This window comes from Styela clava, chromosome 12 (genome assembly GCF_964204865.1).
Source record: "Styela clava chromosome 12, kaStyClav1.hap1.2, whole genome shotgun sequence".
NCBI classification, from domain to species: Eukaryota; Metazoa; Chordata; class Ascidiacea; order Stolidobranchia; family Styelidae; genus Styela; species Styela clava.
The window spans coordinates 3,830,806-3,850,665 of NC_135261.1; the positions used below are offsets into that span (position 1 = coordinate 3,830,806).

The window sequence follows — 19,860 nt, forward strand, 5'->3', positions numbered from 1 at the left end:
CCTGAGCGACCGTCTGACAATTAATATCTTTACGCTTGGAAAATCCTCGCTTTCCTGCTGTGCTCATATGTATACCGATTCGATGAAGCACTTCTGCACCTTAATCGAAAGGAAACGTGGACAAGAATTGGAACAAGGACTGCGTGTCGTCGATGGTTGTGACGTCACAATGGTGGTTCATATTAAGATTACATTGGCCTGCACAACTCAAATTACCACGAGGGCCGCAAGCATAAATCTGAAGGCCCGGCGGGCTGCAAACTTTGCCCCATACATATTTCACAAGATGAACTTCAAATCAAAATAATATTGAGAAACAGTTAAATTTGATGAAACACTTACATTACTGGAAAACCTAAAAATATGAAGAATCTCATTTTCTTGAGTATTTAGTGGTTCATCTAGCTTGAAAACCCACCCTTCATTTTCATTTTTTTTTTATTAGAATTAGGTATTGCGTGTTGCAGTATAAACTGACTGCAGGAAAATATTTTACTCAGGTTCAGTTTTCTAAAATAGTCCCACATATAGATATTCAGTCATATCTAACATTTTTAGATATTTCCATTGCAGGCTGGACAAACAATCCGTTTAGTAGCGATAGATCTTCCTCTGTTGTACTTTTTCGACTGTTAAATTACAATCTGCTCCAAATTTTTGAAGTTTTACAGTAAATAGCAAAATCTTTTGTGCGAGAATTTCTGCAGCATTCATAAATGAAAAAATTGTTTTTTAAGTTCTAAATTTGATAAAGGAACTTCAGTTTCATAAACTGCTAGTAAAAAATAGTGGGATTATAAATAGGTTGCTGATATTCACTAATGGGTGTGAGATTGTATACCGATATTGTTTTGAGCGTGATTCAAGTTGAATACCGAGATATCTAAATCAGGGTTTCTCAAACTTGGTTGGGCTAGGGGGCGAGTGGTCGAGCGACGAATTTTAAGGGTCGCGAAGGGCACACCAATTTTACACCAAGTTCGATATTTATTGAAACTAGTGCAAAACATAAATCTCACAATTTCTATTATGATCGGAGTAGCGGAGCGCTTGCATAAATAACAATGTAACAAAAATAACAATAACAAAGATTTGTTTCAAAATCACCCGCGGGCCGCACAGAAGTATCTAGCGGGCCGCATGTGGCTCGCGGGCCGTATTTTGTGCAGGCCTGGATTACAATATTGACTAAGCGTAGTCGAACTCAGTAGAAATGTACTGATACCACTTATGTCGCCGACATCGATACCTTTCTGATACCATCTTGAAACGCCGATAACGATATTTGAAAAAAGCCGATATACCGATAACGATACTATTTAATTATTACCTCAAGTGTGAAATCATTGTCTTAGCCTAGTTACGCTGACTTGTCGGCAAACACATAGGGATGAATAGATAAATTTCTACATCTGCGAAATACGGATCTTTTGTACAAATCCCTCGTCATATGGTGGATAACTTATATTATGTTTATAATTTCTGTATCCGGAGGCTGGGCGAAATACGGATCTCTTGCCACTAATGCAAAAAAGTGAAATTTTAGAAAAACACGTTGTGAAATAACAAATTTATTTATCCAGTTGCGCATTCGAAATAATTTGAGAATTTGAAGTTCCGATGCATACTGCATTCCTAGCGATCACCCTAAAACCGTAACTGGATTATTTCTATTTTTTAGCGGAGGCGGTGGTGTTTTTATGGTGGAGGCTTTGTACAAAATTTATCGAAATACTTATCTGAAGCATTATTAACTAGAATTTTTCATATCAACCCGGCACAAAATATCATAAAGGTAGGTTCGGTAAGACCTAAGTTGTAATAGGTTTAAGGGCGCTGTCGGAATTACCAAAAGAGTGGGGGTGTAAATTCAAAGAAATCCGGAATTTTCATGAAACTGTCGCCGCCATCACGCAGGCTGGCTACTTGTGAAAAAAGCCCACTTTTTTGACGGATGATTTTCTGTTATGTTATGTTGTCGGGTAATGATTTTGCAGTTGCCCAAAGTATTCAATTGGCGACTAATCCGAGTCTATTTATAATGTCTTGCTTTATTAATTTAATTGTCTTTTTAATGTAACCTGCGGTTGCATCGACAAAATAAGAACATTACTACGTAAATCACGGCAATCCACGGTAAAAAAAAGTGTTCCAAACTGCCCGACTATATTTAGTTTTGATTCGTACTTTTCGATGTTATTAATTATACAAATTTGTTCTTGCAATACCGACTCCGTTTTATTGCACTGATACCACCCAAGAATATTTTCAATATATCAACGTTAGAAAAATCCTTAGGTCTGCGATTTTAGAGTGAAATATGCGATTTTCAGTAGTCATTTACGGCAAGTTTGAAACATACTTTAACGAATATTTTTCTAGAGCAAGACTTTATTGATGTAATGCAAAAAACATCAAAATTTGGAAAATTTCGAATTTGGGGAACATAATAAATTAGCAAAAACCATTTTTAAGGTGAAATATGCAATTTTTGGTAGTAGTCATTTACGGCGAGTTTGAAACATACTTTAACGAATATTTTTCTAGAGCAAGACTATATTGATGTAATGCAAGAAATATCAAATTTCAAGAAAATTCCAATTTGAGGAACATATAATAAATTAGCAGAAACCATTTTTAGGGTGAAATATGCAATTTTCGGTAGTCGTTAACGGCAAGTTTGAAACATACTTTAACGATTATTTTTCTAGAGCAAGACGTTATTGATGTAATGCAAAATATATCAAAATTTAAAAAAATTCCAATTCGGGGAACATGGAATAAATTAGCAAAAAACATTTTTACGGTGAAATATGTGATTTTCGGTAGTCATTTCGGCAGGTTTGAAACATACTTTAACAATTATTTTTCTAGAGAAAGACTTTATTGATGTAGTGCAAAAAATATCAAAATTTTTAAAAAATTCCAATTTTGGGAACATATATTAAATTAGCAAAAACCATTTTTAGGGTGAAGTATGCGATTTTCGGTAGTCGTTTACGGCAAGTTTGAAACATACTTTAACGATTATTTTTCTAGAGCAAGACGTTACTGATGTAATGCAATAAATATCAAAATTTAAAAGAATTCCAATTCGGGGAACATATAATAAATTAGCAAAAACCATTTTTAAGGTGAAATATGCGATTTTCGGTAGTCATTTACGGCAAGTTTGAAACATACTTTAACGATTATTTTTCCAGAGCAAGACTTTATTGATGTAATGCAGAAAATATCAAAATTTAAAAGAATTCCGATTTGGGGAACATATAATAAATTAGCAAAAACCATTTTTAAGGTGAAATATGCGATTTTCGGTAGTCATTTACGGCAAGTTTGCAACATACTTTAACGATTATTTTCCTAGAGAAAGCCTTTATTGATATGATTCAAAAAATATCGAAAGTTAAAAGAATTCCAATTCGGGGAACATATAATAAATTAGCAAAAACCATTTTTTAGGTGAAATATGCAATTTTCGGTAGTCATTTACGCCAAGTTTGAAACATACTTTAACGATTTTTTCCTAGAGAAAGACTTTCTTGATGTAATGCCAAAAATATCGTAATTCAAAAAAATTCCAATTTGGGGAACATATAATAAATTAGCAAAATTCATTTTTAGGGTGAAATATGCGATTTTCGGTAGTCATTTACGGCAAGTTTGAAACATATCTTAACGATTATTATCTAGAGCAAGACTTTATCGTTGTAATGCAAAAAATATCAAAATTTAAAAAAATTCCAATATGGAGAACATATAATAAATAAACGAAATCAAAGTTCAAACGGCAAACAATACCGTTGAATACATAGTGTTTTTGTTTTCCGAAGTAAGATTCTGAAATAAAAAAAATTGGGAATCGTGGGAACATACAAAAAATTAAGTTCAGATCAGGAACATTAGTTTGTATAATAATAAACCAAAATCCCATCTCGAAGATCTCATGACATTCACGCTTCATATGACATCGTGTTACGTTAGTGACAGAATTAGGTTTACGATTTATCTTCTTGCAGAATTGGATGCTGGGAATTGGCGGCCAGGGTAACCCAGGTATGTCGGTTGGTCTAAATCTAAATTCATAGAGTCGACCAGAACCTGGGAAGCAATGATAAGTTATGCCGGAGTGGAAAGAAAGTAGCATTGGAAACGATTGAGAGGTGAGAAATCAAGTTGTAGACAGACAGTTGATGTTTCAAAATATAGTCTATAGTTATAGTCCATACTCATACTGTCATAGGGCATTTCAGACTGTGATATATCAAAATTTAGTGTAGATATAGTCTAGTAAGAATAGTATAGTAAGAAAAATAGTCAAAATAATTTATGCAAGTGTGCCAAAATTAACTTAAATTGCACAGATTTTTGTTTTTGTATTGACTGCAAAAATCACAGTACACTTATAGAGGAAAAGTCGATTTTCGAGATAGTGGATTTCGAAAACAATTCAGAAGAAAGTGAATTAGATATTGCAGTTTATTTAAGTATCATTTATTTGTTTTGTTTTTCGGACATTTGTTAGTGTCGTAGTCCTGTTTCTAGAAATAATATTGCCTTTGTTCAAATAGATAACCACATAAACTAAAAAAAGACTAATTGTAATATTTCTGTTCACTATGTTATCTACATATTGTACATTCATTTAATTTTCTTGACTTTTCCGGTAAATTTCTAAGTGAGAAATAATTGATTTATTTGTGTTTTCGTGCTCACGATGTTAATTTGTGACTTCATTGCTTAAAAATAAATACGTTTGATAGCTTCTATAAAATGGATGTAGCTTTTTGTGCTGTTCTTGTTGTAAACTGCTTGTGGTTATTACATAAAATTTATTTGCTAATGTGAATCAGCGCTGTTGGTGTTGCTGCTTTCGAGGTCACTCGCGACTCCTGTCACACAAAGTATTTTTTGTTGTTGGTTACATGTATGCCATATTTTTCGTAATCTACCTAATAAATTATGTTTGACTGAGGAAGTCCGATTTTGGTCAGGCAAAACATTACAGGAATACATTTGTGTTAGTGTACTGTAGGGCTCTCGAATTGCATAGTTCTTATGTATGTGTTGTAAACTTATGGTTATTGAATTTCCGGGAACCTCTCATATTCAATTTTGCATCAGGATTGTGGAACAAGCTGTAATGCGTTTAGTATGTTCATTTTCACACATAACTGAAGAATTTATTTAGTTACCACATGTGCGCTACGAAACTCATTTTCTGGGCGTTTTCAAGGCTTCGTCTCACGGCCCATATCCGTGATAAGGATCTACAAGTGTTTAATAACTTACTTATACATTTTTCAACAACGTCTTAGCATAACTTAACTAATAATAACTAAACAGGGCTTTGGAAAGGCTGCCCAACTCAACGCAAGTTCGAGCAGTAATAACTATTATTCATCCGCTCGCTGAAAGCTGATTCGATTCAACTATTACGTCATGCAGAAGTCATTGTTCATTGTCGAAAATGTAGAGAATATAGGACAGATCGTAACACATATTTCTTGTAGTAGAAGCGTCTTTTCCGTAAAACGTGCAACTTTTGGAAGTGGGAACAAGGCAATATTTGTTACTAAATTTTTGAGGAACATTTTAAAATCATTTTCAGGTAGTTACCTGATGTGCGCTACGAAACTCACTTTCTAGGCGTTTTTCAGGGCCTCGGCTCGCGGCCTATTATAGTTTCTTCATTCTTCCTAACGCAATTGAAATTGATACCGATAGTCATCATCACTCATTTGATATTTTTTCCATAGCACAATAAGTGAAATAAAGTAACTAACGTTAAATTTTGAAATCAGTTTTTGTTCGCGTCACGTGGGTGCGATCTAGATTGGCAGATGTCCACACTGAATGTTGGAAGATATTTCCGCATAACCGACCATACACTAACTGCAGTTAAACCCAATTACTCTTTCCGTCGTTTCTGAACTGTTTATGTTGTATTCGTTAACCACCGCAAGATGTCAAGGTCACGCCGACTTTCCCTGCGGCGATAAGCTCTAAAATCCCTTATTTAGTTTGTGTGTAACCCAGTGGTTCTTAAACTATTTGAGCCGCGCCCCCCTTTGAAATTTTTATGAAGTTTGCGCCCCCGCCCCCTTTTTGCTTTGGAAAAATGCTTTTGTAATGGGCAGGTTGCTTTATAATAAGATGGCGCTGTAAGAGTGTTAGTCTCACAGCATCATTGCTCAGATTGCTTTGGCATAAAACGCATCGGGGTACAATTTCGCATTTCACTGTCGTATGAATAAAGCCATACACAAATACTGGTCATCATACATTCTCTTTTTTCGCTCAGTTTGCAATACCTGGTGAAGTCTACTCAAGTTTTACGTAAAATTAAACACGCAATAAACGTATGCTCTTTGCGCTTTAAGGTATTTTCTGCATGTATGTTTACGACACGTAACATTTCAATTGTTTACTTCACTATTGAGCAATGCAAAAATAATTACTGTGTGTTAAAAATACACAACAATTACATACTTCTTGGCTTGCCTAACGTCTCTAAAAATCACTACCAATAACTTTGGATAACCACCAGGTCAAAAATACAGATTACGCAATTGTGAAGTGCAAATGAATTTATGTAGATTTGTAGCATAAAAAAGCCGTTCAATTGTTAATAGTAATTATGCATGTGGATTTTTTCCGGCCCTTGAGCGCTGAAAAATAAAGTCCCTAATGACGTTTGCAATTGCATTTTGTTCAAATCTCCGATTGTTTTTGCCCGCGTGACGTGTTATTCAAGCCGTAAAAATCTTTATTTCGGTGTTTATCACCCTAAATCGGAATTTCTCTCAACATATATTTTGTGCCGCGAAGACATGATAATTACTTTTTGCGTTCTCGCATGGAACCATGGCACCTGTGGGGAAAACGAGTTAGTTTTTATTATATAATCATATCAGCAACGAGATGCTAAAGATAGAATGAAGAAGTGAATTCGCAACCAAAAATTTCTTGATAGAAAAAGCGGCATTATAAAATACTAAAACAGAAAACACCAACGGGTTTTGTTATGGAATGGAACGCGACAGTTCAAAAACACTTTCTTAGACATCGCAAATCTCGTATATTCCTTGTTCCCGCAGCACTATAGTGTGGATAAAGCAACCATTTCAAATATTTATATGGATCATGGATTAAATGTTTTATTCAACAGGAAAACCAATACATAACCGTTGAAAAAGTCGGCTATTTTAACGAGTGGTGTAATCCCAACAACTGACCCAGGAGCTGTACCGCGGGTGTTATGGGGCGATGAATATGTATTTATGATTTACTAATATACTTTATATGTAATTTCATTGTACTAAATTGAATAATTTTTTTATAATGGGAAGAAACCTTTATTTCGGTAGCTAATATTTGCACTCCTCGATTTAACGTGGCAGAACTGTATTCCTATCTTATTTAGTGGGCATCATAGCAACAATATCTAAAGCATTTTCAATTGGAGAAACTATGAATTTTTATTACTAGAATGTATAGGTATCAGGTACAGAAGAATATTATTCAATTTTGAGAAAATAAGTGTTATAAATTTAGGGCAGGTATCAGTTTGATAGTGATACGCAGTTCACAAATTGATTTAGATTATTTTTTCTCAAATCATAAACATTTCATTCAATATATTTTAAGATGAATTGGTAATATCAATCCGTAGTCATGCGTTGAACTCTTTGATTTTCTGTTACAGCACATCTTGTATTCCGCATTGGCCGGACACAAAACCGCGTCACTTCAATGCGAATTGCTTGAATTGTAATCGAACAAGAACATCAGATTAAAAAAATTACATTTAATTTTCCCTGGAATGGTTTTGGTAATAACGTCCGAATTGCAAATACCCAGAGTGTTACGATCAAACGTCTTCGCGAACAGTAAATATCGTGAAAGTCGAACACTTTTCAGAATAGGGTGGAAATTTAAATTTTTATAGTTTTATTTTACCCATGAATCCAACATGACACAACATATTCATATCGTAAATATAGTAACAATACATATATTTAGAATGTAAAAAAACAATTTTATTGGATGAGGCAGTAAATTTTTGTCAATTCAATGAAGAATTAACATGCCTAACGCAAAGAAATGTTTAACGTATTTTGAAGCTATATGAAGTAACTAAAGGACGGACAGTTCACAGTTGTAATTTGCAAGAACAATATGATGATCTGATTATTGGTAATCCCGAAGTATGTGAACCAAGATGGCGAACACCGGAACGTGGGATGTGTACCAGGTTAGGGTTAGGCTATAATTCAAGGTGCAAATACTACGGGAGTCACTTGGATATCCCTCTAATTCGTAATAAAACTAAAATATGGAAAATCGGAATAAAATGATGGTCTAACCCTAACCTGGTATATATACTTCCGGAGTACCTGATTATTTGCTTCATACGTGTCATAACAGTTTTGCATAATAGTAAATATGAGTCAATGTTTAACAAAAAGAAAAGGAAGAGACTTACAATATATTTTATAATGTCATATCATTTGTTTGAATATATCAATGCTTGGTTGCGGTTAATAACGTAAGATATTAGCGTATATGTTTGTAATATGAAAATATATATATATATGTAGAAGGATTGGTTGTAGTTAATAACAAGTACAGATAGTAGGCAACTACAAGACAAAATAATATATGTTATGATAAATGTATATAAAACAGCAAGTCTACATTTTCTCAATGGAAGTTTGCGTTCCGATTGCCAATTTTTGGCAAAATCATTAGCTAATTATTTTAATTTGGTCAAACTGTATTTATATAATAATTATATTTGTTGCTACTATCGCCAATAAACTACGATATGAATATAGTTTTGCAAAGCTAGGAGTCATTTTAATAGTGATCTGCAGTTTAGTAATTAATTTAGATTACTTTCCCTTCAAATCATTAACACATCCAATTGACATGTTTTAAGGTGAATTGCTATTATCACTCAGTAGTCATGTGTTAAAATCCTTGACTTCCCTTTATAGCGAATCTGTTCTTCTGCATTGGCTTAGATGAGGCTGCGTCCCATCAAGGCAAATTGCTTGACTTGCAATTGAACAGAAACAACGGATCAAAAAATTATATTTAATATTCCCTGAAATATCTTCGGTAATAATTTCCGAATTGTAAGCAACCTGAGTGTTACAACAAAACGTCCTTCACGAACAGCAAATATCGTAAAAGTTAAACATTTTTATAATGGGCGGAAATTTTACTTTCTGTCGCAATTTGTTACACCCCTGGAACAAACTTGGCAGAACCGTCTCCATATCATATTTGGTTGGCAATATAGCAACAATACATATATTTACTACGTCAAAAGCAGTTTTATTGAAAGAAACTATGAATTTTTATTAGGTGATTGAGAAGGTAATAACTCAATACAAAAACTGTTAATTGAATTTTCGAAGAAATATGTGTTCAATAAAAGGCAGGCATCAGTCCAATAGTGATATGCAGTTTACTGATTAATTAGGCTTCCCGCTGCTTGTCAGCAGGGAACCTATTGTATTCCTGTGTTTTATTATTATTATTATTTATTTATTATTATTTATTTATTATTATTTATTTATTAATATTTATTTTTATTATTTTTTTTTCAAATTGGTCCTACAAACTTGAAATTCACCTCAAATGTGCAGAAGTTCTCAGCTAGCAATAAAATGCAAATTTTATGCATGACTGACCACGCTTTCACGCTCCAGTGAGCAAAACGCGTTTTCAGTTTTTTTGCGATTTCTCAAAATTGATACATGCTATTGGGTTGAAATTCATAACAATGATTGATGGACATGTTCCGGATGCGATATGTCAAGGATACGCATGAGTGACTTCGACGATACGCTCCAGTGAGCAATATAGGATTTTACATTTTCATCTTCTTCTAGAGAACGACACTACTCAGAGACTTGAAATTTACATCACATGCAGATAATAAGTCCCCCATGATAAATTGCAAATTTTATGCATGACTGACCACGCTTTCACGCTCCAGTGAGCAAAACGCGTTTTCAGTTTTTTTGCGATTTCTCAAAATTGATACATGCTATTGGGTTGAAATTCATAACAATGATTAATGGACATGTTCCGGATACGCTATGTCAAGAATACGCATGAGTGACCTCGGCGATACGCTCCAGTGAGCAATATAGGATTTTACATTTTCATCTTCTTCTCGAGAACGACACTACTTAGAGACTTGAAATTTACATCACATGCGGATAATAAGTCCCCCATCATAAATTGCAAATTTTATGCATGACTGACCACGCTTTCACGCTCCAGTGAGCAAAACGCGTCTTCAGTTTTTTTTACGCGGGAAGCCTGTTAAAGCTGCACGCAGCTCTAGTTTAGATTATTTTTCCTCAAATCATTAACAAATCCAATTGATATATTTTAAATGAATTGCTAATATCTCTTGAGTAATCAAATTACGTCATAGTAGTCATACATTGAATTCTTTTATTTCCCGTTACAGTGCATCGGGTATTTTTCGTCGGCTGAAACGAGACCACGTTACATTAACACGAATTGCTTGACTTGAGATCGAACAGTAACAACAGATTAGCCAATAATTTGAATATGAACGGGACGAAAAATTAAGACTGAATTGCCACATAAATAATCAATAGATCAATAAAGATCATCAAACTATCAGAAATAAAATACCATGCATCACTTCGTCATAAAATGGGGTAAGATAAGTTGAAAAATATCTAATAAAAATAAAAGTTTTCCAACTCATCGAATCAATTCCTATTTAGAAATTTTTTATTATTATTTAGGATTGTATAAAATTGTAGCATCGATTGGCAAATCAAAAGTTATCACGTGTATAAACAAGAATCAAATATTTGCTTGCTGGAATATCTTCGGTGATAAAGTTTGAATTGCAGGCAACGTGAGTGTTATGATGAAACGAATTCGCGAACAGCAAATATCGTAAAAGTTAATTTAAGTAATTTCGGTAGCAAATTTTTTACCCCCCTGAATAAAACTTGGAAGAACTGTACCAATATCGTATTAGGTGGGCAAGATAGCTACAATACGTATATTTATTCCTATCACGTTAAAAGCAGTTTCAATGAAAGAAGCTGTGAATGTTTATTACTAGAATGTATAGGTAACAGGTCCAGAAGAATATTATTCAGTTTTGAGAAAATATGCGTTATAAATATGAGGCAGGGAGGGTATCAGTCCAATAGTGATATGAAGTTGCGTGAGTAATTTAGATCACTTTTCCTCAAATAATTTACGAATCCAATTGATATATTTTAAGATGAATTACCAATATCAATCCGTAGTCGTGCTTTGACTTCTTTGATTTTCTGTTACAGTTATATATCCCGCATTTAGTATCCCGCATCGGCCGGAACATTGTCGCGTCACATCAACGCGAATTGAACAGAAACAACAGATAAAATAAAACTATATGTAATATCCCCTGAAAAGGTTTTGATAGTAAAGTCCGAGTTGAAAACAATATGGGTGTTACGATAAAACGTCTTCGCGAACAGCAAATATCGTAAGTCGAACAATTTTTTCTAATAGGAGGAAATTTAATTTCTGTAGTTAGTTTTATTTTACGCATGGATCAAACTTGGCAGAACATATTCGTATCATAATCGGTGCGCAATAACAACAATACATATATAATGTACAAAAATTTTTCTCTATGGATATAGCAACAAATATTTGTCAAGTCAATGGAGAATTACCAGAACTACGCATATTAAAGTTTAACGTATTTCGGGGCTATATGGAGTAAATCAATAACAGAGAGTTCATAGTTGTAAATTTCGATATGCCAAGAACTATATGATGATTTATATATTTGCTTCATACGTGCCAAAATAGTTTTGCATAATGGTGAATATGAGTCAATGTTAAAAAAAGAGACAATATACTTCATCTTATCTTGTCCAGAAATACCAACATTTACTTGGTTATTGAGTTAACGATTTGAATATATTTTAATCGAATGATAGATATGGATGAACAAGAAGATAAAGAACTAATGATGACTCAAGTAAATCGTTTTTCTTTAATTTCAATCGCTTTTCATTGGAATGTCATTAAGGCACTCGTTATTAAAGACATTAAACAAACATCAATCGTTATAAAAAAAAACGCTGTATTATTGGGACAATAGAAATATTTCTAGGCCGATGTAACATTATAAATGTTATACGCTTCATGAGTTACTGACGACGAAAATTGAATAAAAGTTTCATTCTACAATGTGGGCACAGTGGGGCAGAAAAAAATAACACTGGATAATCGTGTTTCGCATTTCATGATTGTAACTTATATTTATAGAAATGGTTTTCTGGAAAACCCGTGAAAGGAGCAGTTGAATATGATGGTGCTAAATATGAAGAGTTTGGATTCAATAAAACACGAGATAAGATGATCGATTCAGGCAAATCAAGTCCTGTCTGTGAGTCGCCAAGTGACAAATCAGTCGCTTATAACGAGAGTTGGATTATCTATCCAATAGACCAACACAAAATTTCAATCCCTCAAAGTGAGTTCATTTTTATTATTTTGTCAAAATCAACTTTTCCCCACACATATTAATTCAAACAAAAGTTAATCTAATGATACTGAGTACAGTTATAGTGGAAGGCAAATTTAGTCTCTGAAAAAGTTTCTCGATGAAATATTTTTGATTCACAGTGCCAGTGCATGTTAAATATTGCAAAATTGGAAATTTAAATTGTGATTTCAATAAATATCGATTGCACAATAAAAACTGAAAATTAATGCACATATAGGTTCAATTTTTTATTTTGTTTTTAGAATTATCAACATTTAAAAATCAATCAGAGAATGTCAGCATATCAACACCAATGTCGTGAGTATTTTTGATAACTTACATTTAAAATGTAGTTGTACAAATCAGTAATAACATTAATCCAATCGCTTTGTCGCATTGAAAAAAGTTCTAGAAAGTATGTATTATTACTTGTAAGATTCGCACATTTCAATTTAACAGTCAGATAACACCACATAAGTCGTATAATATTTTATGGCACGAATATGTAGTGATAGAAGGAATGCCGTTAAAGTGTGGAATTCAAACAGTATAAAATTCAAATTTAATAATAGTAGGTGAACCATACTTTCGCTCTAAACGAAGATTTTGGCAAGCAGCCCAAGCAAACAAAATATTAAATTCAACGATAGTTAGGGTAAAATTTATTTTTGTAAAACAAGCCCGCCCCTAGTGAAGCGAAGATATTCTTTCGAGAGCAAAATAGATTCTCGCGGTGGGAGACTTGAACTATGCGTCTGTGAAGTCGTAATACCAGAAGATGCATTGACGCGAGAAGTGGAAATAAAATTAGAAGTGAAGTTCGTAAAATGGGAACAGGTTGGTTGTTTTTATTGTTGAAGTCTTGGTCATTTCAGTATTTCTTGATAAGTCTTTTAAAACCTCTAATTTCAGGTTTAACGTCCAAAGAAGAACATTGAGTGAAGTTTTCACTATGTTGTGTGGAATTTTTTATAAGTTTCAGATTGCACACTAAATTAGAGAGTTGAAATAACCTAAATACAATTATATATATTATGTTTATGCCACATTCAGGAACAACAACTGAATGAATTGTCGGTTTTGTGGATTGCGAGTTTTAAGCAATACAATTTGTGAGATTTTTCCAGATTATATAGATAAGTTTTATTCTTCAAACTATGCCCAATGAGTTTATAAAAGAAAAATTAGGTAATTTGCATAAGATATAAAAATTGCAATAAATAAATGGGAGGGATTATTTTATAGAAATACAGGAGGCTGGTAGTTGATTACTCCGAGTGGCATATATCCGAATGTAGTGAATCTAGAGCCACAAAAATTGAAAAAAAATGTGCCCCAATAAATTGAGTCTATCCATAAACAAATCAACAAATTCTTTTGATTTAGCTTTAGAATCGTGGAGCCGAGATGAATAACCTTGACTTCAATTTAAGATATTCTATTTAGGGTTTAAATTTGGATTCGACTAGTATTTTAATGAAATACAATATAGCCGTTAGTTTGTCAAGGCCCTGGAAGATTCACCACTTTCACATAAAATAGCATATATAATACACCTTGGGTGAAATTAGAGAATTGGGATAAAAACTGTCTAGAGATTTCATATTCTGTAACAGCAAGATTTAACATAATATTTGAATTAATAACAAATTTGTGATCTCCAGACACTTGTTTAAATATATATATCTTTCATTACCTACCGAAAGAATAAAAGAACGAATGGCTGTTGTTTGGAACAGAAATCGTTCTCAGTCCTTCTGGAATAACTTTTCTCAAACCGGTTGTAATTACTGTAACTTCATGCTATCACAAGATTCAAGGATGTGATCCACCTCAAGTAAGAGTAAGTATATTAAAAATATCATGTTCAATTGAACGATATAATAAGAAACAACTCCAATAAATACACAGGGTGGCCCAAAAAGGAGGTATACAGTTATTAAACTATTTTATATGCTTTGAAGCTACTTGCAGTTCACTTTATGTTACTTGTTAGGTACCACAAAAATTGCCTATTTTTTTAGATAATAAATCTAGTGTGAATTTTACATTAGTTTTCTAGCTGCTTGGAAGGTAATAAAAAATAAATAAAATAACTGTGTACCTACTTTTGGGCCACCCTGTATTCCTTCACGTGATAATTGAAAAATGAGTTGTAGGCCTGAGCAATTGTTAAAAACAGGGCTTAAATCTACTTTGAAAATACGATTGAAAAATTACATGATACATCACGTTATATCACTTATCAATTCAAATTTTGATTGTCTCGCAGGCAGAAACTGGACATTCTTGGGATTTACATGAAGAAACTACACTTGGACAAAGGGGGGAGTTTTCATTTTCCGTGATGCATTTTTCACCGTAAGTTAGCAACGTTTATCTCTAATCATTAATGAATCCCTTTTCACTTCACAATTAGTATTTGTCATTTTTGGTTATTAAATATCAGCGTAGAAGCATTAGTTCCATCATTCATAAATCTATAAATATATATTTTCAATTTGAATTGTTCTTTTTATTCTATATTTTTAAACTGTTTTCTTATTTTTATTATGACATTGCTTTTCGTTTTAGATTTCGTTTTCTGCTTTATTTGCTTGGCTTGGGCGTTCAGAAGAGCATTGCTCACATGAGTTTTACTCGACAAATCAGTGATGAGAATGAATATGAAATGATTTGGGGCTTCTGCGACAATCTCAGAGAAGCTAAGTTGGAAGTTCAGAAGGAAATGGCATTACAGTATTTCAACCTGACAAAGTCAACCGAGACTTTTATCATGAGGTAAGAATCCATACCATAAATTTTTACCTTGCACTGCTTTATTACGGGGCAAATTATTTCATTGAAGTCTCACGATACTGAGTTTTATAAACAAAAACTATAGAGCGACACGAATTTGCGAATGATTAACTGACTGATGAAGTGAGACAATAATCACACGCCAATACTATGACGATATTTAAAAAAAGTCTGACTAAAACATGTTTTATCAGGAGCGATGACGGTATCAGAGTCTCATTGAAAATTCCTGACTCACCAGTTCAACCTCAATTCAAGTTAATTCCAGTCAACGAGCTATGGTTTTCCGACTCGGTGGTTAAGGCTAGATTCACCATTGGCAATTTACTTGCGGGGAAAGAAATAACCTACAAAATCGACATGATGAAAACAGGTCAAGACGAAGTTCATTCAAGCATGACAAACACGTTCTCCTTCCTACCGGGACCAGGAAAAGTGAATCAAGGTGCGCAAGGTTGCGCTGCTGTGATTGTTCGATCTAACATTGGCGCAGTGGTTTTCTAGAAAACACCTGTTCCATTGCCATCAAGTACATTTATTTCTCGTAGTTTCACTGAAATAGCCTATCACCAAATTAATGATTGTTTTCCCACAAAACTAGTTTTACATCTATCTTACTTTATTATAATTAATATAAATATTCACAATCTCTATACTCAATTGATAAAAACATATTCAAGATGATCATACAATCGTCATGTCCGTATGTCTGATTATTGTTTTTCTATTATAGTTGCTTACAAGTTGATATCTCATATAACATTAGCATGAAGAGTGTAAATTATTATTTAACGGGAGGCAGAATAGAATGGCGGTTCATCATAATGTATATGTCGCGGGACAGTGCTGTAAGGTTTATTATCTGGAAATTTAAAAGTTTAATCTTTCTTCAAGGCTGTATGTACATTGTTCTTCGTGTAAAAAACATACACACTTGAACAATATTTTTAAGTTGGAATTCATTGTTGTTGTCGAAAATGTCATTTAGGAAGACAAATGTAATCAAATCAAACAAGCTGGTTAACTTGTCAACAACTCATTTTAATGAAAACACCCAAAGTGTATAATGTATTGATATATGCAAGATCGCGTGCAAACGTATAAAGAAAAACATATAACGTATTAATATTAATATAACATAAAATATACCAAAACGTCATTCTGGAGAAGAATGTGTCCCATTAAGCAAATCTACAATAAATAATCGTTTTCATTTATATTGTTGACTTTCCTATAAATTGCGCCAATATGTGCAATGTTTACTATTTGGACCAGAAAACAAAAAAAGAATATTAAGTGAGCAATATCGGGACGTTAACAAAACTTTGTCAGCACTAAATTGAAACTCGAAGCTGCCCGCGCGAACAAAAGGGGTGTAAGAAGCACGCCGTCGAATAGAGTGAGTAAGAAAACGTAAAGTTTTGTAACGCCCTTATAACATGAAAGTCTGTGTAAACCTAAAATACAACTTACACAGACTACGATCATAATCTAACAAGCCTATTGCACCATAAATATCTGAATAACAACATCTATGTACTACATTTAGAATTGGGTAAATGCAGAAATTTAAGGCATCACCAGTCGGGCCAGATTGAATCACCCAACGATCCGTATTTGGCCCGCGGGCCGTAGTTTGCCTGCGTCAGATTTTAGACACATTCTTTACGCTATAAAAGTGGATTTGAAACGTATCACGTACTAGTGTCAGTTTACGAATTACTCTGAAATGTTACAATGAAATCATACTCTGTTTAGCGTGATGCTCACATGATCATGCTTGTTTGCTCCGGTAATGCTCTTAAAAGTTAGGGTAGTGTGGGAAGACAATTGGATTGGTTATAGTCGGACAAACAGTCTTATGCCTAATTGTAAATCCTGTTTTGTTGGCTATAATTACACTAGAAGTGGTTCTCAAAATTTACAATAGCTTACAATAAGCTACAAATAACAAACATATAGTAATGCGAAAGTCTGTTTTGTTACAAAAAACGTTGAGATTACGTGTACATAATAAAAAACTTAAACAATAAGGAAATGTAAATATTTAAAATAAAGCGGGCAAGATCAAATCTAATAAACAAATATTTTTATTTTAAATTAGCTTCATGCCCCCTCAATAAATTGTCTACTCCCCTTGTGGGGCGCGTTCCACCGCTTGATAACCCACAGCAATAGAGCCATGGAGAAGTTTCGTTTCTTCTTATTGAAATTACGCTAAACAAATATACTCGAATATTCAATAAACTATTGAATTGATTTTTGAATTTTGAATATTGAACGATTTTTGAAATCCACTGAATAGTATTTTACAATTTTGATCATAATCTATGATTAGTGATAAGAAGTTTTGTACCGAAAGATTTAGGTATTTTTACATTTTAAAACACTAATGTTAGTTTTTTGAAGTTTCACGAGCGAGTGCTAGTGCTAGCTAATTAATTATCCTACGCACCATCTACCAAATAAAAGAAAACCAGCTGTTATGTCTAAAACAGTGAATAATGCGGATAGAATTTATTGTAACTCACCCACCCCGTTTATTGTTTTGTGAAATAGATAAAATATTCAAGTTGAAACCCAAAATTGAAAAATAGTTTCTTGTTTCCTTCATATATGAGTCTCAAAAACAGCCAACACAAATGTTATGGGGTGTACTAGGGTATTGTGTACTGAACTGCAAGTGCTTTCTACTTGTTTTCTTTTTTACCTCGGATCCATATTTGTCCGTTCGTTGCCACAAGGATGCCTGAACGAAATAGTATTATAAAGATAAACAGGGAATAACATAAACTCTTTCCATGAAATAGTAAGTATATTTATGAGCTTTCATTAGATCATAGTCTAACTTCTTCAAATAAAACAAAATATGGCTGCAAATAGTAAAGATCAATTGTCAGTTGAAAAAATAATAACAGATCAAAAATACTCAAGTATTAGAGTTCTCAAAATAAACTTACTATTTCGTGGAAAGAGATTGTGTTATTCATACAAATGCTATGTTCAACTTTTTTTCTCAGTACGATTTAATGTTAGACTCCTTCATAGACGACGCTGTTCGATAACCATCACTGATTTATCGTTTCCTTCCACAATGAAATGCATTTTTTTATCTTTCATATTTGTATTTGTACAATGTGTACTTTCGGCATGCGAAAAAACAAACTAGGCTACTGACTGACTGACAAAGTTCAGCCGTTTATCAGACGGATTTGTAGAAACCAGAGGCCGTAACTGACCATTATGATCAATGCCTCTATTGAAGTGTTGTAAATAGTCTGAAAGCTCGCTATTTCCAACCTCAACGAAGGGGTATTTCAATCATTAAACCACGCGTTAATGAAAAAAGAAAACTCTAGTACGGTTTACCTACTAAAGAGACAATAAAATATCATTCTAAACAAAAAGTATTTAGTTACCTTACTATTATTGCAAAATTTCCGGAAAGATATAACACACAACGGATATAATTATTACGAACTAAATATAAATACTCCAAATACTTACGATATGATTGGATTGATCCCTGACCAAAATTATTTTGTTACCCATAATTATATATAATCGTGTCATTATTTGAAAATAGCATGATGGGCCATGGCTGGTTATATCCTGAATACCAAAACTCAAATATTTGCTGACTAGCTCAGCATCGGTGATAAAGTCCAAAATACAAACAACTTGTGTCTGACGAATTCGATATAGCGTGATTTTAGCAAACATACCAAAAAGCTAAAACCTTTCGTGGTATATTGGAATGGCTTTTTAGTTCAGGAATCAAATTCAATTTTACGCTAAGGCCTAACGTGGGAGAATTTTGATGTGTTGGCAATATTTACCATATATGGCTTCAGACTACTAGACAACTAGTTGACCATTTATAAGCGAGTGTGGCATTTGTTGCCTTGAAATAAATATGCGCAACAAAAAATGTATTCAATTACCGCGGATTAGCTTTATACCAATCTTCTTGGAAGTCATACTAGCAATAATGGATATAGGGAGTTGATTGATTGTTGGATGAAATGCCAGTTAACTTCCTATTTTTTTTATTATCGATTACGAAGGATACAACGAAAAATAAACAAAATAGTGAAAGCAGTTTTATTGAGCGATGCGTCATTCAGTACGAACGGTTATTAAACTAGACGGAGAATTGTGTATTGTTTTGGAAGACAGTCAGACGTGTTAGATATTACTGGCTGATAAAATAGTATTTTGCTATCTGGAGATGTATTTTAGTTGATTAATTAGAATTTCTTCTTATTCAATAATTTGGTGTCTTAAACTTGATCATAACCCGGTTAGTTATATCTGCGACGGAATCAATTTCAATTGGCAACTGTTTTGGTCTAGATGGAGAATATGTGGTTCCATTGAACGTTGCGTATTGAAATAAAAATAGAAAATGAGACGTTACAAGCATTGGCTTCCAGGCCCGAAACGTAGCTTTTATGGAAAGCCGAAAACTATTTATTTAACAGTGCTACTGTGGAATGAGGTCA

The 19,860-nt window shown here is 33.3% G+C and overlaps 1 protein-coding gene across 1 annotated transcript; it reads left to right on the top strand.

Annotated features, from left to right (window-relative positions):
- The first annotated feature begins 14,853 nt into the window (after window positions 1–14,853).
- Window positions 14,854–15,859, top strand: LOC120329811 (uncharacterized). Its single transcript, XM_078118365.1, has 3 exons — window positions 14,854–14,917; window positions 15,131–15,337; window positions 15,550–15,859. The coding sequence occupies exons 1-3, from the start codon at window positions 14,904–14,906 to the stop codon at window positions 15,857–15,859; spliced, it is 531 nt and encodes a 176-aa protein (XP_077974491.1). The 5' UTR covers window positions 14,854–14,903.
- Window positions 15,860–19,860: the final 4,001 nt, after the last annotated feature.

Excerpts from the sequence above, each read along its gene's own strand:
- LOC120329811 (XM_078118365.1), top strand. Across the intron at positions 15,338-15,549 it reads ACCGAGACTTTTATCATGAG|GAGCGATGACGGTATCAGAG; the intron begins GTAAGAATCCAT and ends ATGTTTTATCAG.